The sequence below is a fragment of the Aulonocara sp. 'chitande type north' Nkhata Bay genome, linkage group LG17, assembly GCF_057382095.1.
Source record: "Aulonocara sp. 'chitande type north' Nkhata Bay isolate Kocher_YH1m ecotype deep benthic linkage group LG17, A_spYH_male_GT1.1, whole genome shotgun sequence".
In the NCBI taxonomy this organism is placed as follows: domain Eukaryota; kingdom Metazoa; phylum Chordata; class Actinopteri; order Cichliformes; family Cichlidae; genus Aulonocara; species Aulonocara sp. 'chitande type north' Nkhata Bay.
In genome coordinates, this window is record NC_141360.1 from 27,191,340 (window position 1) to 27,213,920 (window position 22,581).

A 22,581-nucleotide genomic window follows, 5' to 3' on the forward strand; every position below is an offset into this window, starting at 1 on the left:
ATGTCCCAGATATGTCTTAAAGGTAATTTTATCAAGCAGGGAAATCTGCCATGTTCACACTTAGAACTTTATGTTAGTTGTAATTTGTGTAATTTGTGTTTATTTTTTATTTTTACTTTAGATTAGTAATGAACTTCTCTAAATCAGCTTCCCAGAAACAGAATAAAAGAACAATCCAGGAGGAAATCATAAGCAAATACAAACAATAAAATGTAATGTGATTCCAACTGTAATTATTAACTTAAAATTAACCTAAGAATTTAGAAGTTAAGGCACAAAAAATATGCACTGGTTTTTTGTTTTTGTTTTTTCAGCCTTTTACATCGCTTTGGAAGTATTTCGGTCCACTTGTTTTTGCAGAATAGTTTTACATTGGAGAATAACGGGCCTGCTAAAGCATCTCAATCTGAGACCTTGTGTAGGCCAGTCAAAAACCTTTGCTTAGCTTCGTGTTTTAAGTCATTCGTAGGTGGACTTGCTGGTCCGTTTTGGATAATTGTCCTGCTCCATAACCCAACTCTGCTTGACCTTCAGGAGGCGAATCCATGTCCAAACAATCTCCTTCAGGATCTTATGGTAGAGAGCAGAATTCATGCTTCCATCAACTATGGCTGCTCGTGCAATCGTCCTTCCACTGAATATTTTCCCAGTAGTCTCTGGGATCATCAGGATGTTTTTGTGTCAAATACGAGACAAGTCTTTGTGATCTCTCTTTCTTATTGCTGAATCATGAGCCCTGACCTTAAATGAGACAAGCGAGGCCTGCAGTCCTTTAGATGTTGTTCTAGTTTCTTTTTTCCCCTCCTGGATGAGTCATCAATAGGCTCTTGGAGTAGTAGTAGGAGTAATCAGGCTAGTCAAACTAAATTCAGCTTTCCAACACATTTGATTAATCACAGTTAATACATGATTGAATACTAAATACTTTATTTTGGCTAGATAGGTTTGGATAGCTTTTTTCCCCTTAATGAATTAAATCATCATTTAAAAACTGAATTTTTACTTTTTACGTCGATTATCTTTGTTTGATATTAAAATCTACTGAAGATCTGAAACATTTGATAGTAACATAAAAAAACAAATAGCTCAATATATGCGGGCTTTACTGTGTTCAGTTAACTGTGTTTTTTAAAGTCATCGAATACAAAACTGTAAAAGGAAAAAGAGAAGAAGAAGCTAAAAGAATCAAACATAACACTGGTGCTGACAGTATATTAATGTGTTAGTGCCGACCATGTGAGTTGGCAAGTGTTTAAATGTGCATGTGATAAGGCGAACGCCATAGGAGGTCCTCCCCTAACCTTGGTCTGTGCTTTTAACATCAGCATGACAAATGCATAACATCTGCACCGTTAACTAGGGGCAGGTTTTTTTCAAAGGCACATGTGTGCATGGCCGAGAGATTAAGTGAGAAGACCATTTCACGCACAGAAACACAGCACAGCGCTTGTCAGATACAGTCTGTGTAACAGAGACTCTGACTGGACGCTAAGTGGCCAGACTCAAGACACTTATCATAATATTTGGGAATAAAAGATAAAAACATTGGACCAAATTCATCTCTTTTACAATCACTTACTGTATGACAAAGTCCTCTATAATCATATGTCATGTCAGACAGCACACCTGTCTGCCATTTGTCACCCCCACTTTGGCTCTCCACTCTCATCAAGTTAATTTACTGCTGCGGCTCTGTCACGGGGACCGTAAAAGATACGCCTCATCTCAATTTTGCTCTCACCCACCTCTTTCTATTCTTCTCCTCCTCCACCTATGAGGACCTTGCAATATAGTCTTCATGCACCAATGAAAAACCTGCACCCCTCTAGCGGGCCATCCTGACACTTTAATTGGAGAGGCGTAAATCTGGCTCCATTGTCAAGGAGAGGGGTAATTATTTCCTCCTGTCTGAGCCACCAGTGATCCTCTCTTTCCTCCCCCTGTTTTACTTTTTCTTACCATCAGATGTATTCATCAGAGAACTGGCTCACACACCACCTTTTATTTTCTCTTTCCTGTGCTCTGATTTTTAGCAATCTGCTCAAATATTTCCATGAAACCCCTGTGCTAAAGTGGAAAATCCTTAACATCCTGCCTCATATACCTGCACTGAAGTGACATGTGACACCCAGCTAAGGGGGAAGAAAAAAAAACACCTTTTCACATGAATTTTACAAAAATCGAAACTGCATGGTATCTCTCTGCAGCTTAGTGTGGAAACAAGGTTAAATCAAAGGCTTGCTGTGAGTGGTACCTGATGTTACATACTGTAGCGCTCGGGTTTAGGGCCAAGTCTTCCTGACGCCTTGAGTTGAAGCTGCAAAATCTGTACTGGAATAAATAATTACGTTGAAGCAGGTTTGGCAGGGTTTACTTACACAATATAGCTTTATAAGCTTCCCATGCTGGCCAAGCTTTCCTCACTGAGCTCATTTAAAGTAACTGTGTGTTAACAGTGATTTTTTTCAATTTATCAGAATCGCTACACATTCAAGTTCAGGTTCAGGTTACTTTATTTGCACCCGCTGGTACATCTGGTCTGCAGTAAAATGAGTCATCCATCCTGACGTGCACTTTTTCAACACAAACACAGACAACAGACAAGCATACGCAACATAGTGAGGAATAAAAATTAATAAATAATAATGGAGAATCTGGAACAAAGCTGTTTTTAAACCTTGTTGTTCTGAACTTTGGGACTGAAAGGCTGGAAACTGGAGCTCAGTGTGAAAAGTGCGAGTGATCAAATATAATAGAGCCAGCCTACTGCTGTGACTGTCTGGTGCTCGGGGACGCTGGGCTCAGCTGTGGCCTCTTTTAACCATTTAACAAGTTGATTTAATCTGCTTTTGTTCTTTACAGATATGTATCCAAACCATGGAACCAAGGAAGAGAATAAAACAGACTCGAAATAAAATTATCAATGTGGATTTTGGAAAGTTTCCTCAAACTCAACAGACATTGGTGCCTTTTTTTATGCACAGCTGCACCGTTTGTTCAGTTCAGTTTGGAGTTAAGAGATTTCTAAATGTGAGAACATTCCCCTAACATCTTTCCATTAATGATTTAATCTTGTGTATGAGTATATTTTCTAAGAATCAGTGATCATATCTCTTGTCATATATGTTTAACTGAAGATCGTGATATTTAACACAGTAATCAATGACAGGCCCTGGCTGGTCTCATTATCCTGGAGCTGGACTAACAATAACAAGAGTCATCTGCACACTTTAGAGTGGTTCTGTTTTCATGCCTGTTGTGAATCATATTTGTGTACCGGATAAATAACAAGGGTAAGAGAAAAATATCACTTTTATACTGCTCTTTGTCTTTTCAAAGACTTTGATGGAAAAAAACAAAGTAATATTCTTTCTTTTTCATCCAAGATAGTCAGTTTGCTCAGAGGGTGGCAATGCTCTTCTGAAGCATGGCACTTATATTGGCTTATAGGTGTTCCCCTGATGTCCAGATTAGATGAAAACCCCTTAAATTTAGTAAAAAACAAAGTGAAATCTTTATTGATGTTGAGATCTTTCTAAAAATCCCACAGTTTCTTTTGTTCATGGTCATAATTCTGTTCATGATCTGCAAACTCAATATGTTCCCATCACTTTCAGGCAAGTGCTAAAAGAGACCATCAATACTATTGCTATACTTATTGGGCAATGTGGGTCATATTTAACATAACAGCTGACTACACAGACATCACCTGACTTTAGTGATGTCATGCATAGTGGTGAGCATGACTGTAGTTCATATTTGAACCATCTTCAGAGAGAAAATGCTTCTTATCTGACGATTATTTGATTTGCAAAGTTTCAAGTACCCAGTAATTAAAATAGTTTGTTTCCCAGTGGAAAACAAAAAAGGCCCATAAAAGTGGAAAGGAGCAGAAAACATCTGATTTCGTTGGTATCACTGGAGGCAATCTAACTAGTGGATCACCCACAGATTAAAAGCAATGCAATCTGTTTGTGATGTGAGTGTGCCTGACCTTTTCGGGCTTCACCCTCTTACTGTGGTGAGGTAAACGTCCTCTGCCTCTCTGATGTTTTAAGCTGCGCATGTGATCTGTTTGCTGTCTAGTTAACGGAGAGAGGGAGGACGATCGTGGAAAGGAGGGGTGGGGAGGAGGAAGAGGAGGAGGAGGAGGGGGGACTTCAGTGAAGAGTGTGTAATAGGACACCCGCTCTCTCTGTCTTTTCGTTCTCCTCCCTCTCTCCTCTCCTCTCCTCTCTCCTGTGCTCTCTCAGTCAAGTCTGCTCTCTGAGCACTTAGATGGAATAGCAGCATTTTTCTTCTTTGGTGTTATTACAGGATACTAGAAACAGGCGAGAAATACGATCCTGCCTTCCGAAACTTGGACCAGCATCGGAGGAAGCTCCTGAGAGGTGAGTCACTGGCAAAGGTCTGATGTGTTCCTTTTTCTAAAGGTAGAAGGTTTACCTGCCTGTACTGCCTGTACCACACTGTACTTTTTATGCAGTGGAGTGGATCTCGCAGTGGATGCAGAGAGGAGGTGGTAGGCAGCAGGCTAACAGGTGCAGAGTCCCACCAGTGAGAATTAGTTTAAAAAAAAGCTGCAAGTAAACTCTATGACTTGGTGCTTCTCTGAGATCATGTGTGGTATTACATCAGACTTCTGTGTCATGCTTTATTTTCCACTCATGTGCTTGGTGAACAATTCCTTTTAAATACACTGTGGCTGGTTATTACGCTGCAGCCAGTAAAATGGAAAACATGACTTTATGAACATTTTTTAGTTCCTCGTTCATCTAAAAAGGCTTAAATCTTTGGTTTAAGTCTCCACCAGCATCTGTCTATAACTATATAGATTCTTTATTTAGAGCTTTAAAAAAAAGTTGTGGTCAGTCACAGGGTTTGAAATCAGAAGATTAATCTTAGTCAATGTGCTTGTGTGAAGTTTAAGAGTTGAAATATACACTTTTAGCTGTGCCTGCTGGTCATGTGTGCAGGGGAATGTGTGGCTGTAATAGAGCTGCTGACAACCGAATGACAGGGTGTGGTATGAACGCACACCGTCCTGCTAGGACAAAACTTCTTTATCATTGTGATTTTAATTTTTCCTGTATTGATCAAAATGCCAAATTGATTCCAACCGGGAGGACTCGTCCCCACTCGTCTCACAGCTGATTTGGGTTCATGTGTTTAAAGCATTAATAGGAGCAGATGGGAGCGATAATCCATGCAGTTTTCCACTTTCATCAATATTAGTTTTTGAGCCTCCAAAATGGCAAAATGGAAAATTCATTAGGCTGCCAGCCAAGCAATGAGCACAATAAACACAATAATCGTTACACCTCACTGGAAATGTAACTATTCGCTCACTTCACTGACCTGCTTTGTGAGAAGACATTTAATTGGTGTTACAGAGATTTCCTGGCACACTGACGCCCTGGAATTTCTCGTCCGAAGAGCTCAGAGAAATTAATTGCAGAATTTATTATTTTTGTTCATGGCAACAAATAGGAAAACATCCTTTACTGTGAAACCCTTTCGTCGAGGGGAGCGTTACAGTGCTCCTTGAGTGTGAGGGAGAGTGAGCTCATTCATGTATTTAGTGTGGCATAGCAAAGTGTCGGAACACAACCGCTTGGGGATATCACAGTATGCACATGAGACTCCCTTGAGGATGAGTTTAGCAGCTGTGAGACCAACATTTCTATACCAGAGCCTCTCCGTGGGGAGATCACCAACTCTCTGAAGGGAGCAGGGAGTGGTAGGTGTGGAAGCTTGGCAGCTCAAAAGGTCAGTCCACCTAAAAATATGGGGAAATGTAGTTCTCACTTAAAAAATTAGGGTTGTCTCTAAATTTTATTTTCAAGGATCTTGCTTTCTAAAATATCAACTGTAGTATGCTTTTTTTATGAAAGATGGCACATGGACAAGGTTTGGTACAAAATGTTTTTGCACCATTTTTGCACCATCTGTATACTTATAAACATTCAAGTCATACCTAAAGGAAAACTTACCTAAAGCTGGAACGCTGTGAAAAATATTCAAGTTTGATATTTGACCTGATGAAGTCTAGAAGCTATAAATGAAAAAGACAGCATGCTGCAAAGTCTTGAGTCTTTAGACTTAAGTAATTTTACCAATGTTCTGCTTTTAGCACAAACTTAACTGTTTCATTTTATACTCGATATTCTAAGACTTGGAGGATTTGCAAAAACTGCTGTAATTGTATTATGACGAAGGTGGAAATCTCACTGTGCAATATTCCAGAATTGCAGCACATCGGACTTTATGTACAAACTGACCAGTTTTTTCAGGGACCAGATCTTTTGGGGACGGAAGCCAGAGCAGGGCAAGTTGTGTGAATGCCTGAGCTTGAAGGGGAGGGTGTGCGTGCATGTGTGAGGCTGTGTGGATGATGCAGCAGGAGAAGGGCTGCAGTTACAGCAGCTGGGGCCGTCTGGTAATGCCCCGTGCTGGTTTATTTCTCTCAAGTGCAGCCAAAGACATCTCATCCCCCAGCAGTCCTCCATATGTTATCCTTATGCACCTGAACACCAGAATTCCACTTAAGCTGTATATCAGTCATGCTGCACTCCACCTCACACGCATATTTTAACCTATTTGTACACCACACCCCCAAACTGAAATTTTCATAGCGAACTTGCAGCTTTCTTATCTCTTGGCCATCAATTTTTTATTGCACATCCATAAGGCATGACATCAGAGATTTAGTCTGTGAAATTTTTATTTTGTTTTTGCATGTGAAAGGGTCATTTTTGTTTTATGTCTAGTGCGATGTGGTTTTGCACAGCACAGGTGGTGGAGCGGCCAAATGAGTGGTTAAAAACAGCCCGGCCGTTCTCCAGCAGCGGAGTGTTTCATTGCAGGAGTTAGCGCCTCACAGGCAGTACAGTACCTGCCTCTATCAATAATTGAGCTGCTCTTGTCCCGTTATGGAAAAGGAATGAGAAGAGGCTGTGGCGAGAGTTTCTCCAGCAGCTCTTTTGTGCAGATTTCACTCATCCATATTTAAGAGCCGTACATTTGCGAGGATAAAGCAATGATGGGATTTAACTGACATGTTGTTGTTTTTTATCTCTTTCTTTACTCAGTGTTGTTTGTTCAGTGCTTCTCTCTGTAACTCAGCATTTCTAGATCAGTGAAACTGATGCATTAGCTGTTGAAACTAGCAGTGTGCTGTATGCTGTAGGGTGTTGTCATCATTTTAAAAAAAAATCACATTTCAAATCTTGATCCCACTGGGTGGTACCAATTAACCAGTCTTCATATGTCATATATAGTCACTGTAATTGGGCTGCATTAAGCTGAAGATTAAGAGCCATTAAATTGACTACATTCAATTTAATGGCTTCACTGGTTGTCACAAAGTTTGATGCTGCACTGCTATGTAACCTATACATCAAATCAGTTCCATTTTGAAATTTACTGCTTGAAATAAGCCATCAACTAACTCTCTGTTGTGCATAAACCCATAATGCATACCGAATCTCAGATAGATAAAGCTATAAATCATTTCAAGGCCTCAGCTACTTGTATGTTTGCTGGTTAATGAGCCAAATGTCTCTGTCAGGAATTAATGAATGCCAAACCAGAGCTAAAACAAGACTATTAGATTTGTAATCTCTTGTAAACCTCCAGCAACATTTTGGTAACATTGCTAAACTCCCATTCACCAAAATCATACAAATAATCATGCAACACATTCATAAGTGCTTTCTAACATTCACAAACACACTTGTACTCCAATTAATGCATCAGGGGCAACTTAAGGTTCAGTATCTTGTCCAAGAATACTTCAGCACACCGACTGGAGGAATCAGTGATCAAGCCACTGACCAACTAGCTTTACCACTGGAGCAACAGTCATCCACAGCTACTGTATTGATGAACATGTCCACCAGTGGTTTCAGTCAATTTCTTAAGTAGTACTAACTTTCTAGTAACCTTCTAGCAACAATTTTTCCATGTGTTGCAAAAAAGCCAAATGATTTACATTTTCTATGGATAGCTATTAAGAATTTTCCTGGTCCTTGCATGGTGGTTTCCACTTCCACAAAGTTTGCCGAAAGTGCACATAGTTTTGTAAATCTTTATTGCATATGACCTTGTGGATAACTTGCTAACCTTTAACTTGCTACATCAAAGGTTAATTGCAATGTTCTTCAGAAGCCTCCCCCCAGTTACCACAATGAAAAGTGTTTTATTCCTAATGATTATATGTGAATATGCACTATGATTGACCTGGTAAATCCTACTTAAAATAGTATGTGAAGAAAATGCTAACTCTATATTGAACCAGGACATCATTTGAGACATATCTTAGGTATTTTTGTGGTACATAAGCCATTTTTGTTACAATACCTGTGGTGGCACATGAATGTCGTTAACCTGAAGAAGTATGAGGAAACGTGTTCTCAGAATTCACTATTTTCTCTCCAAAACCTCTCTCCAGCAGCAGTGGTGACTGGCTTTGGTTCCTGAGTGGTGCAGTTATGGGCAGGCCGGAGGGGTTGGCCAGGCCACCTCTGGTGTCAGCCATGGCGTTTTCCTTCCTGGCTCTCTCTTTCCTCTGCACCGGGGTCTCCAGCCTCCCGCAGCCTCTGCCAAGAGTCTTCCTTTCCTTTGAAGGTAAGAAAAAAATACTCATCAACTTAATTGTAATGATTATCTTCTGGTGTAATGAAGCTAAACTGATGCTAAGTCTGTACATTATAACAGAGTGGAATAGGACTCACCTGGGATCTTTAGCAACTATGCTAGAAGATTTATTTAGTTGTTTATTCTTGTTTGATGGATCAGAGTTTGAAACCTTTTCTTCTATATAATCCAATATGCCCCAGGCCTTAAATTTCCATCTGTGGACAGTCCTTGTCTATCCATTGTCTTCCTGTGTGTCTACCAAAGGGAGGAGGTGGCACCGCCTGTCAGAGCTACCCTGTATCTGTTCCTAGTTAAACTTTAATCATACCACTCTGTGCTGTGGGCATGTGGGCATTGTTGCTGCCTCTGGTTTTGATTCTCCTGTTTTATTCATTTATTTCTCTGGACACAGATTATTTTGGGGATTCTTGAATTCTCTTTTGGTTGGATGGGGAGGTTTGATTTTTGTGCATGTGTCTGTCTGCATGTTTGCGTGTATCCATGGAAGGGATAGTGGATCACTCATACCCCTGAGCTAGTGGTGCCGTAACCTTTTTGCAATAGAGGGATAGTGTGCAGGAGCCGAAGGATACGTTTGATCACCTTTCAGTACCTCTCGATGTGGATTAGGCAGCACAGAGCAGCTGAGGCTGTCCATCAGCAAGGTTTCTGCACTCAGATAGTGACTGCAGCCTCGCAGTGTAAGTCTAAAGCAGGTGTAGTTTTATTTTGTTCCCTTTTTCTAGATTTTTCCCAGTTTTGGCCCAGAAACACACTCTTCAAAGTTCAATTTCCTCCTCTTTCATTCTCATTTCTTCTTCTCTATTTCTTTCCCTTTTATGGTTTCATGTTTTTTTCCTTTTGCTTATTGCTTCATTCCAAATAAATGAACCAGTCTGTGGTCCAGATCCAGACTGTCTCTGCTCTGCAACCTCTGAGTTGTTAAATGTGACTGCCATCTTTAAGAAAAAAAAAGCCCAAACTAATGACAGCAAAAAAGCTGACATCGCTATCGTTCGTATCTTTGGTCACATTATTTATTCAACTCTTTTCTCGTTATTGTTTCCAAACAGCCACCTAAAAAGGTCTTAGGTGGCCATGCTGAAAATCAGTCTGCCTTGAATGATTGAGTCTCTTTCTACGTGTGGATTAGATTAGATTTGTTTTGCTTAGTGAAAGAGTTTTTCACTACAGGGAGGACCATAAATGGAGAGTTTCAAGCACGCTATCTGAAGCACATTAATTCCTAAACCAGCTCAGGACTTGATCTTTGATGAGTGCTTATCTGTATAATATTCACATGTGATGCAATTGGACACCTGTGTTCATGGCCTAATCGAGTCCTGAAGGGTCATTAAAGCTGGGCTCACATAGCATTTTTTTTTACCATTTTTCTGTGGGTGCTCCTCTAATATGCTGCCATATTTTGTCTGTAACAGCTTCCAAGCTATGTTTTCCCCTGCTATAACTGCCTTATATCCTTGTGTTACCTAGTTCCAAGCAAAAAAACTCTTTTTGCTTTTGCCATCCTTGCTCTGTAGTATTTTCTATTAGCAAGCAACCATCTGTTTCCTGCTTACACTGGCACAAGTATGCCCTGTGTGTCATTTATGTTAGCGTAAATGAACCAGAGTAGATCAGTCGCAGTCTCCCAACAATATGTGAAAAAGCTGTGCTAAAAAGTGTCCAGTGTCCTACTTTTACCTTTAGTCTCTGTGTATCGCTGCTCTTTACAAATATGCCTGGAATTGGGGGACATTCTCAAGTACTCAAGTGCTTGAGCAGTTGTGACACTGACTTTACAAAGAGCAGCCCTGTCTGAGACAATGCACTTAATATAGGTTCACTGGGAGTGCAGAGGACCAAGGTGTTTGCCAGTAATACATTAAAAATAGGATTTTGATCCAAAGAATAACAACATGGAAGGTTTTGGTCAAAAGCAGTCATCTCAGAGTGTCAGTAAGAGTAAGTCAAGTAACAGTAACACCAAGTCAAAAGTAAACAGCTGTGTTTTTGACTCAGAAAGCATTTTGAACTCTTGGTTGCTGGAAGAAAGTTTGGCATGGCTGAACACCAGATGCAAGGAGGGTCTTACAGAGAGCAAGGTGGAGGCTCATTTTTTACAAAAACACGGGGGAGGAACAAGTCAGGCAGTATGTGCTCAGTCCAAAGCAGCCAGAAAGATAAATGAAGAGTCATGGAAGATGTATAGGAGACTGGTGTCCCAGCGGGGAGGACAGCACAGGTGTTTTGGCACCTGCTGGGTGTTTAAAAGGTCAGTCATTCAGTCTGGATTCTTCTGCTCCCAGATGTGAGGACCAGTTAATTACTGTGAGCTGGAGCAAACTAAACAAAAAAAATAAACCAGTGGCTAAACTGCACATAGATCATTTCACAACACTTGAATATCCCTTTCCCTTTTCCTCCTCGTGTCACTGCTGAAATCCAATCCGGGGGTAAGGCAGGTTTGTGGGACTCCCGGTGTAGCCTCACGTCCTGCAGAGAAGTTGCTGTCTCCAACATTCCTCTCTCCCGCTCTCCTTTTGCTCTTGCACTCTTCAAGCGAATGCAGCCAGACCGCAATTAAAAACGCATAATAAACAGTGAAAAATGCAGCTAACCCAAATAATAAACTCTCAAGTGGTGCTTTTCTATTCCGTGCCGTGGATAATAAACAGAGGCCTCCTTTGCTTATAGCAAAACTATTTAGGGATACCAAGTGTGATAAAAGATAATTGCTATACTCCCCTTCAGTTGCTTTAAGTATCTATTGTTCTCTCAACATTTATTTTGGCCTGCTTTATGCTATGTTTGATGCATGTGCTGTTTCAGAATCAGGCTGAAATGCTGAGAGACTACAGATTTCGAGGAGAAACTTAATTGCTCTCAGACAAAGAAATCCTCCAACTTTCAGATCAATGTCTGCAGTGTTGTTACTATAGATTTGGTCTCATCGGAACAAAGTTAAAATTGATTTTCGTTTCCAATCCATGACATTAAGTTCTAAGACCTTTTCAAGAAGCCAAGCCTCGGTGCCCTGAGGCCGCAGCTGCAGTAATGCTTGATACTGGGAGGTAAAAGTGCCCTTTCAACAAGCCACAAAGTTAAATATGCACCTTCACCACATTAACCCTGGACAGTGAGAAGTGAAAACTGCGTAGTTTATATAAAGTGCTTTTCTACTCTACCAGAGCGCTCAAACAACCTATTCTCAACCTTTTTTCAATCAAGCACTTTTTTATGCTTAAGTGCTTTCTGTCTAACATTCAGATACATTCATTAAAGAGCAATTTGGAATTGGAGTTAGTACCTTGTCCAAGGATATTAGGCACGAAGCCAGTGATCTACCTCCTGAGGTACTCCCACCCTATAATTAAAATCCATTCATTTACTAAAACTGAATGCTGAGCAAGATCAAACTTTAGCCATATCTTTAAGCTTTAATACATTTTTAATGCCCCATACATTAAGTGAGCATCGTGATCATTCAGCAGCACAGACACCAGACATGGTTTTATGGAGGAAATTGCCTATAAAGCTACAGAGATGTTCTGTACCAGCCTAAAACATGTTAATTTCTGCTGTAAATCTGGGCTCGTTAGCATGGATGTCTACTGGGAACGACACACTTTTGGAGTCAGCCTCAAGTGGCCGCAAGAGCAACTGTTTTTGTCCGCTTCAATTTTTCAACCCCTGAGGCTGCTGCGTGGTTGAGCCAAACCAAATCAACATAGGTTTGCTGTGGGTATCTCACAAAATACTACTACTACACTAAAATACTCCTGTGATTCAAAACGTGGTTTAAATATTGGGTGGTGCACTGTAAATAGGTTTCTGCATACTTGTGGGAGACATTATTATGCTGTATAAACTTTGAAACTGTAAGATGTGTTATTTAAAATAAGCTACTATTCAGTAATGTGCCGCTTACTTGTTCTGCTACTGTATCAGAGGTTGGCCTAACTGGTGCCAAATGTCTTTCCGGCTCATTTATCTCCCTGGTAGGCAGATGGGGCAGCGGTCTGTGTTTACGATCGGGATCATTTACCCTCATCAACAGTCTCCCGCTGTTCTGGAAAACTTCCATATTCAATACAGTATTAACTTACAAGTCTATACGTTTGGAATGTCAAGCCATGAAGCAATGTTTATTTGAAAGTGAATGGGCCGTATGCTTTTGTGTTAAATGTAGATTTTGGTGCACACATGTTTGAGAGCCTGGCTGAGACCAAGGGCAGATTGATTAAAATGATGTCTGCAGTTAAATCGCACTGGTATGAGCCACACGTGCCACGGCCTGAACCAGAACCAGGCACAGAGATCAGGAAGCAGGCGTCGACGTGCGGATACGCTCCCTTTCATGAGTCATTTCTGCATCCCCTCACCCCCCATTTGTTCATACAGATATAGTGCTGTTCATGCTGTCTGTTGAGGATGTTTACATGGTGTGAGTGAGCGTGTGCATGTCAGTAAACCTAACAGAGTGAGTGAGTGTGTGCTAATGTTAAGTGCCTGATTGTGCATTCTTTGACTTGATTGCATTTAAGTAGCAAACTTTTCAATGAGTCATTGTTAAAGCTATGTGCTTTTCCAGCTTTCTGAACCGCATGCAGCTATGAGACACAGTCTCCAAGCCTTTTAGCTATACCTCAAAACCAAGGCTTTTTCTTGCTTGACCCAGATGATATTACTGTACATTAACCTCTCATGTGATGTTTTAAATATGAACTTTTTTCGCCTGAGATTTAACCACTCTTGATAAACCTTTTATAAGATTTTTACCTGTTAAGTGAGCATCATGATCATTCAGCAGCACAGACACCAGACACGGACTGAATAATGGCGTGCATTTTCTCTTGGGGTCAACAAAAGATCAAAGGGTCAAAGGGCAACGCTGACAAGTAGCCAGAAGCAGAACAGGATGTATTTGACTGCGACATCGCGCCAACATGCCTCCGCTTTCCTGCCTCTGCTTCACATTTCACCTGCACGTTAGCGTCTTCATTTTTTGAGGAGTAAACATAATGAAGAAAAATCAGTGATGCTCTGTTGTTGCGAGGAATTCATGACAGGCCAAAGCATGAGTCTGTCAGAACACAGAGAGGTACGGTACAAATAGCTATAGGTCAGTGGTGCATATATGAATACCAGCATATGTGTGGCATATTTCTTAAGGGTGTATGTATGCATTCTCACACAAACCCACACGCGTGTCATTAGATCTCTATGAAATTGCCTGAGTGACATTTTCTTCAGGGGTATTCGGGAATGTGGTGAGCTCCAGCTTGAGGCTGACAGCCCGTGAGATGTTTGACAGCTCCTCTGTCAGCTGGCCTTTCTCTGCCTTCCTCCGCCTGTTTTTAGCCGTTTCCAAGTCTGACCTTGCACACCCTGTTGAATGTTTTATTATTGCCCCTCTGGAACATGTTGAAAGGTAATCAATGGCCATCAATACGAACAAAGACAGAGTCTCTTTAGGGAGAGCCAAGGTCTATGAAAAATTCTTTAGTCAAAGATTGGCATTAACACAAAGCAGTAATCCGATTTTATGAAATGATTATGCTTGTTTGCTTCCATCACTTGTTCTGGTATGTAGTATAGTGTAAGCTCGCCTTATTGAATTGGACAATGGCTTCATTTATATGCTGAAATAAGGTTTAAGCTGCATTATTTTTACTTTACTGGAAACCCCTAAACAGTCATTTTTTTAAGTCAGCACAACAGAACCAACCCAGTTGCTTCATTCCCTCAATGATTTCTTCTGATAAGTGTTTATGCATCAAAACAAATCATTTAGTACTCATCCGGTTCTAAAATTATTTAAATGCACACAAATTTAAATGAGCAACAGCACAGGACATATTGCAGCATGTCATTATATATTTCACAAAAATTAAGCCAACATACAGAAGCAGGGTTTGCGAGCATTTGTTTATGCACATCTTTCTTAACATCCTGCCACAGCATTTCAATCAGACTGAGTTCTGGACTCACTGGGCCATTGCTACACGATTTTCTTTTTTGGCCATTCTGTTGTATATTGGAGATTATGTACCAGAATTTCAGGAGCAGGACCACGCCTCCAAACACGGTCCTTCCGGCTGGAGCCATCGCCCGGGAGCCATCGCCCGGGAGCCATCGCCAGTCCCCTTCGAGGCCTTCCCCAAACCGCACCTCAATTCATGTCAAAGCATTCACTTTTACCTACTAAAACGCTGTCAAACCTAAAATGAGGACGTGGGCCCAGCTAGTGAATTTGCTGTTGTGCTTAGGTTCATTCTCCTGTTGCATGACCTGGTTTTGACTCAGTTTTAGCTGTTGGACTTATCACCTCACATTTGGCTCTAGAATACTTTGGTATTCTAACAAGCCCACATAATTACTCCTTCACCACCGTACTTGATGGCTGGTCTGAGATGTTTGCTGCTGATCCTGTGTTTACTTTTTGCCTTATGTGATTCTGTCTATTCTTGCCAAATATCTCCTTTTTGGACTCATCTGTTAAAGTACGTTGTTCCAGAAATCTTGTGGTTTGTTCAGATACAGCTTTGCAAACCTAAGATGTGCTGCTATGTTATTTTTAGACAGAAGATGCTTTCACTTGGCAACCGTTCCAAAAAGATCATCATTGTTCAGTCATCTTCTAATTGTACTTTCATGAACGTTAACTTTTAACATACTAACTGTTGAGTCTGAGATGTAGCTCTTGGGTTTCTTGCAGTTTCTCTGAGCATTATACAAACTCAGGTTAGGATGACCTCAGTGGGACTTCCTCTTCTCGGAAGACTGTAAACCATTTTGAATGTTTTCTACTTGTGAAGAATGATTGGCTGCAAACTGCTTAGAGATGGACTAGTAAACTTTTCTACCTGGACAGGCATAAGCAATTGCTTCTGCGGATCTTCTTCTTCCTTGGTTGTATTTAAATTATTTTAGAACTTGCTAAGGACCAGATGACTTTTTATGCCCTGGTGTATAATATAATTTCAATCTTGAATGTGGCTGAAGATGGTTTTCCTATATGCCTTGTAAAAACAACAGCTCTAAAAATCCTCTGACCCATATCTCCTGCAGGCCTCCCCTCCCTCTGAGACTCTCTACAAGATCCTTCCTGACAGTAAAAGCTCAGAGATTTACTGTCCACTAGAAGTAACTAGGGACTCCTGATGTGGGCAGGTGAGAGGTCACAGGCTAAAAGTCATGGCGACTGCATGAGTTGATTCTGTGTGAAGGATCGACTGTTGGTGACATCTGAGGACGCTGCATAAATGCTAATTGAGGCACTGGGATTGCAAGCTAGCTGGCTTGCAGGGCGGATGATGGACAGTTTATCAGCTCAAGTTTCGTCTCTTCGAAATACTAGCTGTCACCTTAACAGGTCAACCACGCACCAGCAGTTGACATCACTCTACACAAACACACGCAGAAAGCCAAGGGAGAAAAATACGCTGCGATCTCGCATGTCATGTTTAGATATGGTGTCTGCTTTTGGACGCCAGCGTGAGAGAAGGCATATATTTCAACTCACGCACTCTGTTCAGCCATGTGATTCACATTAAAAATGTCTGGATGTAGATAACTGATGACAGACAACAATCAGGAAATTAATGACACACAGCAGATATAATTCCAATAGGGCTTTTGTCCATGACCAGCAGTTGCAGTACAGTAAGGCTGAGAGTGCTGTTCACATGCTGAGTGCAGCTTTCCTGGGAATTTGGAGTATGTCAGTTACACAGACAATCGGACGACTCTGTCAGCCAGCACACGATGTCCTGGGTGGTCTTCTTGTACTAGATCGACACTTTAACTTCCCTTCTGCCATATGTATATGCCACCAGCCATTACTGTATATCAGCGGGTAAATCCCCAAGGAAAATGGATGGCTGAATGTTCCAGCACCAGCCATTTTTTATTTCTAAACAGGCTTGGCAGTTGCCGGGATAAAGTCTTTTGCAGACCCAGTATGTGTGAGTTGGTCAGCACAGTGTTAGGTGAGTGCAGCCATCCAGAAGTGAGCCCAAGAGCTCTTTGCATTGTTCCGACTAAGAGCAATGGCATTTGGCACCAGGTTTGAAGTCAGGCCTCTATGATGAAACCCACTCCTTCTTCTTGTGAGGAGAGATGAATGAAAAGGGGGCGGTATAAGCCCCTGCTTCAATATTTATCAAGATGAGTGATTGGGGTCCTCCCACCAGCTACCCCTGACAACCACAGAACGGGTTCTGCTTTAACTAAATGGAAAGCAAGCCTCATTAGCATGGAGTTAATATATTCATACTGGCCTTTCAGGTAAAAAGCCAATTGATGAGGGCTGATTTGCATAAGAGAAGCTAAGGTTGGTTTGTAATTGGCCCACCGTTCAACCCGTTCAACCTTGAAGTGTGTTTAATTAGGTGGATGGATGTTTTGGCTCATGTTCAGACATTAGCATTAATCAAAAAATTCAACTCTCTAAACACCTAGTCAGTTTGATTAAAGCTGATCTACAAAGACTAAGCTAACATCCTGACAGAATAATCCGATATTGTTCTCCCATGCTGATTTTACCACCTTGTCGTGTGGACATAAAAGTACCTGCCGATGGATTTTTACGACGTAACTCCCTTATCTGATGACTCAAACAAGTTACAGCCTTCCTTTTAAAATGAATCGTGACACCACGCTGTTTCTATTTCCTATCAAACTGGATGAAGATCCCTAAGGCTGCATGAAGCGACACCAGCTGAGTGAGTTGGCACCAGCTCCTAAAATCTGAAACCAGGCGGTCCAACATTACAAATGCCTCTCTCATAAACATCTCACATATTTTCCAGCCACTGTGAAGTTCTAATTTTTATGATGCCACATTACAACAGACCACTTCTTGTATTATTATCCGCAACCAGAACCATGGAAGCATTGTTTTCTTCTGGAGTCACTGCTTTAAAACTCACATATCTGATATCTCACGCACTTTTGGGGGGCAATTGTATCGGAAAGTCTTGTGGATTTAAAACCTGAGAGAAGATTCATGGTGGCTGTTACATTTCCTCTCCTGGATATGTAATGACAACAGAAGAAAAAAAATGAATTGTGCAGCACAACTTCCTCTTCTGGGTTTTGATTGCTGCTATACAACCAACAGGAACACAATGGCAGGTCACTTCATTTTACACACACTTTCTTTCTATTTCTTCTACTTTTTCACCAGTCACAGAAAAAGGGATGTTCATTTCGTTACCCTGTGGGATACCTATCTGGGTTATTGCACTGGACCCTGTGCCCATGAACAATCACAGCTTAGAAGAGGCTGAATTAACTGCCACACTGATCACAGCTTGTAGTTGTTTCAGATATCCTTCAAAGAAAAGGGGTGGGGGAGTCTTCTGGCAAGAAACAAAGTTCTCCTTTTTTTTTTTTGAACCTCCAAAAATATGAGCCATATTCTTTATGGAGTTTCAAAATAAAATGGAGACCTTTGTTTTAGTCCACTAACTCTCTAAAGGTGATGCAAAATCAAATTCTCTTTTAAACAGATAAAGTTAAGCAGTAAAATTAAGTTAATGTAGGTTTTTTTTCTTTTAATTGTAATGCATTAAACCTCATCTATCAATACATGAAGAGTATTTTCTGCTTATATGATGACCAGGAAGTAATCTGTTGTTTAATATTGGAGGACTACTGGGGTTTCTCAACTGAACAAAAGCCTTTTGTTGGGTCTTCTTCTGCTAGGCCACTTCATGAAAAAAAGAGATGTCACAGAGATAGTCTCAGCTTTCCCGGCACTAGTTTTCCTTTTCCGCTAACCCCACTGTCCATCCGACCGATCAGGATGAATTCTATTAAAATTGGTCTTCCATCTAGGCCATAGGGCACTATGAGTCAAAGCTCAAAGTCATAGCCAGGACACAGGGGGCTGGTGTTACATCCATGGGGAAGTGCATAACCCACCTGCCTACATACATAATAGAAAACCCACCAGCTGTCAGTATTTCCAGACCCAGTTCCTCTGTCTTTGTTTGCTGGTGTCATCATTGCAGATTAAGAGGAAAAGAAAAAAAACAAGAACAAAAAAAAAGATAAAGCCATTTCATCATCCCCATTAATTCAGCTTTTTTTAATTTCTTATCATTAAAAGCGTGGTTCACGCCCTTAGCCCTTTTCAAGAAATATTTAAAAATGCAGCTCCCCAATCCTTCCAATGTATTCTGTCTTTCGTGCATAAACCCGTTAGAAAATGTAAACCTTGAACCTCCAACAAGTGTCTCGGTCATGCTTCAGTAACTGTGTAAACAACCAGTCTTGACACTCTTGCCTCTCAGCATTTGTGTGATCTCAACAACTAAGAACGCCCATAAAACCACAACAAAAGAACCACATGTGATCCAGGGGATTTCGTCATCTTGGACATAGAAAACAATGCAGTTGTCCTCCAACTTCTGTTTTCTGTTTTGATTAAAACAAGAAGAGTCGTGTTGTCAAAAAAAAAAAAAGAACTTGATATAATGCCTCAGTGGACTGAAGGGGTCCTTGGGAGGTCTACGGATGCCTCGTACACAGGTTATGAGCTGGTGCTAATTCTGTAAACACTGGGTCCCAATGAATGTACTAAATGACTCTGGAAATCCTTGACTGTTCAGAGCAGCCCTCTCTCCCTGACAGAGCAGGTGCACCATCTGGCAATTTGAACTTTAAATGCTGGTCCACAACGCTGCAGCACTGCAGGCGTGACTCGTGTGTTTATATGAGATTGAAAGCAGAGCACAGAGAAGATACTGGATCCAAAGGTATGCAGGCTCCAGAGGGTTTCAGTTTGTCTCTAGCTGAATAGGCCGGATCCATGTGACACACCCCTGCTGCGTCCCGTCTCAGCACCAGGCTTAACTGGTCTTCCACCTTCACGAGGGAACATGAAAGTCTCCCGTTTCCCCCCACTGACAAAACACTACAAAGTTCACCATAATATTAAACAGTTGTTTTACCGAGACCCTGCCCGTCCGAACAATTCGTTCTCTTTGTGGAATGTTCTGGAAAGGTTCTGTCAGAAAGAACAGGAGTTCTTCATCTTATTAGTGTCAGTGAGACTGAAGCAGTGTCAAAAATTGGTCAAACCTGGTTTTCACAGGAGACATTAATAAATAATTTTCGATTAGATGGGGAAGGCACTCAAAAAATCAACTGGAAAATATGAGAACTAGATTTGCCTTTATTTTACGAATAATCTTTGTTTTGATGTCAATTGTATCAAGATTTGTAACATTTCAAATTGTTAAGTTAAAGATATTCTCCAGACTTTATAAAAAAAAATACACTATTAAATCTTTCAATGTAAACTCCGACTGTTCAGCAGTATTAGAAATTTTTAACTTCTGATTTTTTTTAAAGAAAAAGTGTGGGATACAGTTAAATGTTCCCAAAATCCTAGTAAGCATAGACTAGTTTGTTATTGGTGGTTTTGTTAAATAAGACCATATTTGTACATGTTGGCTAACATTAGCTTACTTAAGCAAAAAATGTGAATGCTGATATAAATGGTGGCATGGTGGTGCAGTAGTTAGGATTCTTGTTTTTATACCATGGAGGTTGTGGGTTTGAACCTCCTGGTGGGTTGTGGATTCTGTGTGTGTGTTTGCTGCCATGTTCTCTCTGTGCTTCCATGTAGTCCGGCTAGCTCCCACGGTCCAAAGACATGGTTAGGTTTATTGGGGAGTCTAAATTGGTAAATTGGTAGTCTAACACATTTGTTAGCATACCAGACATGCCACACATAAGAAAATTACCTTTTGTCCTGAATAAATCAGCTTCTATAGCAGTTAAATCTTGTCTTTGTTAGTTATGGCTAGTTTAAATATAATAACCCTGGATTGTCCAAACTTCATATACTTGTCTTTCTTCTTCTCCTCGCCACCTCTTCTCTTTTTAAAGGCCACAACTAACATAACTGATCCTTTAGTTTCCACCCACTGAGGTTTAACTCAACCACTGAGATTATTCTTGCCTGGATAGGCTATAATGTATGACTGTAAAACCTAAACCCCTACTTAGTCCCTCCATTGTGAAGAGCTGCATGTTTTAAATACAGCTGCCACTTTTATGCTCCACAAAACTAAGATCTTGAAGAATATTTAGGTCTTTCTAGAATATCATCCAAGAAACTATTTCAGGAGATTAATATAATGTTGTTGTTTTGTTTTTGTTTTTAAATAATCTGGAACCCTGCCTGTTTTTAATTAGCTGTTAATTAGTCTTTCACCCTTGGTGGCTTGCACTGTGCCAGAGCAGAGCGTGTAACATCATTAGCCTTTTCAGCATTAGAAGAATATTACCTCCGCACAGAGCTCACTCTGTGATGCTATCTACGATGCTATCCTTATGGTTGCTTTGAAGCGTGATCCTAAAAGTTTTTCTTTCATTAAACACAAATCTTCTTGACAGGACACCTTCCCTCCTAATTTGGTTTCTCATAAGTCAGGTAAAAACACTGTCGTGTTCATGTGCCTGTTCTTCATTAGGCACCAGACGATGCTCTCACTCGGATGATACAATGTTTAAAAATACCCAGCTCTCCCACTTCAAGACATTAACCATGTAAGGCAATTTACCTAAACATAGTTGGAGTAGAGAGCGAAGAGTCGTGGGAAACTCGCCTGTGACTGAAGTGGTTAACTCGTCTTTATTTAAAGTTAAATACTCCAGGCTTTTTTACGTGGCCAACGCACCAAACAACAGCCTGGGATGAGAGCGAGGGGTGCCACAGAACAGCCACTCTCCTTTGAGATGAAAGGCTCCAGCCTCAAAAGCATATGTCACACAATAATGAAAATGTGACTTTAGCCGAAGGCAATGGAGCAAAGTATAGACAACCTGTTTGTTGATTAGAGGAGGGAATGCAAAGAGAGCTCAGAAAGGGTCAATAGAAGGAAGGAAATGGAGGGTGTAGATCTACAGTGACCCGCACTCCCACCCCCATACCCCCTGCTCTCAGTGAAGATTGAAAAAGTGATAAATATGCATGAGTTTGGCTTCGACAGTGAAGGCCTTTGATGGTATGGTTGAGAATTCTTTATCTCTGGAGCAAATAGGCTGAAAATAACTGTCTGAGAAGGTTTACTTTGTGCGCATCTGAACAATGTTCACTTTTAATGAGTAGAAAAGAGTCTGTAGGAAGACTTTTCCATACTCTATGCATTTAAACATACCCGCATGCGGCATCTGCCTTGAACATGTGCACTGTGCTCACAGCTTTCCTTTAACTGTGTTGATTAAAGTTAAGTGAAAAATCATAGATCTTTACTGATACATTATAGTGAGATTCATTTCAGTGGTCATTTGTTCTCCAGTCCTCGATGTTCAGACTAGGGGGGGGGAAAGTGATTTCAAGTTTGCACCATTTTATGAGCCATAAAATCTAAAACTGTTTTAGAGGAGTGAAAGTGCCAAGTTGTGACCACAGAGTGTACATAAAAGATAGACATAGAGCTACCCTGGTTCTCTGTAGTACTAATGGCCTTCTCCATTTTAAGTGACAGTTGATGATCCAGCAAACTGGGATTGAACTTGTAAACAGTAGATTTACAGCGAAACCAACCAAAGACTGCATACAAAAAATAGGAGCCAATATGGAAATGTCCAACAGGAGGCAATTCATTTAATTGCAAAAACATTCCTCTTGTACAATGATGATTCTACTCCTCATGGGATTTATGACCTCAATAAACACTTTCATGATGACTTCATTCATTCATTCATTCTATTATTTATTCAAGTTGTTTAATACAGCATCCAGCCAATTAGAGAAAGCCTTATTTTGACTGGTGATTCACAAATCCCTAATATTTAAGCTTGCCATATCCTGGATTTGTCAATCAGATCCAGTGCTTGGTTATTATTATTGGTTTCAAAACCCAATGTGCCAAATTGCTAAACTATGGGTTTCAGAATCAGTGTACATAAACCTCA

At 40.7% G+C, this 22,581-nt stretch overlaps 1 protein-coding gene across 4 annotated transcripts in view; it reads left to right on the top strand.

The window, feature by feature from the left end:
- Positions 1-4,211: 4,211 nt before the first annotated feature.
- Positions 4,212-22,581, top strand: part of sema3c (sema domain, immunoglobulin domain (Ig), short basic domain, secreted, (semaphorin) 3C) — a 45,432-nt gene continuing 27,062 nt past the window's right edge. The window contains exons 1-2 of one of the 4 annotated variants that reach the window (XM_086268456.1): positions 4,212-4,391; positions 8,453-8,628. In XM_086268456.1, the coding sequence (XP_086124582.1) occupies positions 8,493-8,628 (136 nt within the window). In that variant the 5' untranslated portion in view covers positions 4,212-4,391; positions 8,453-8,492. Of the gene's footprint in view, positions 4,392-5,644; positions 5,770-8,452; positions 8,629-22,581 lie in introns of those variants that run through there. The other 3 variants (XM_086268457.1, XM_086268459.1, XM_086268458.1) reach the window with 3 other exon arrangements.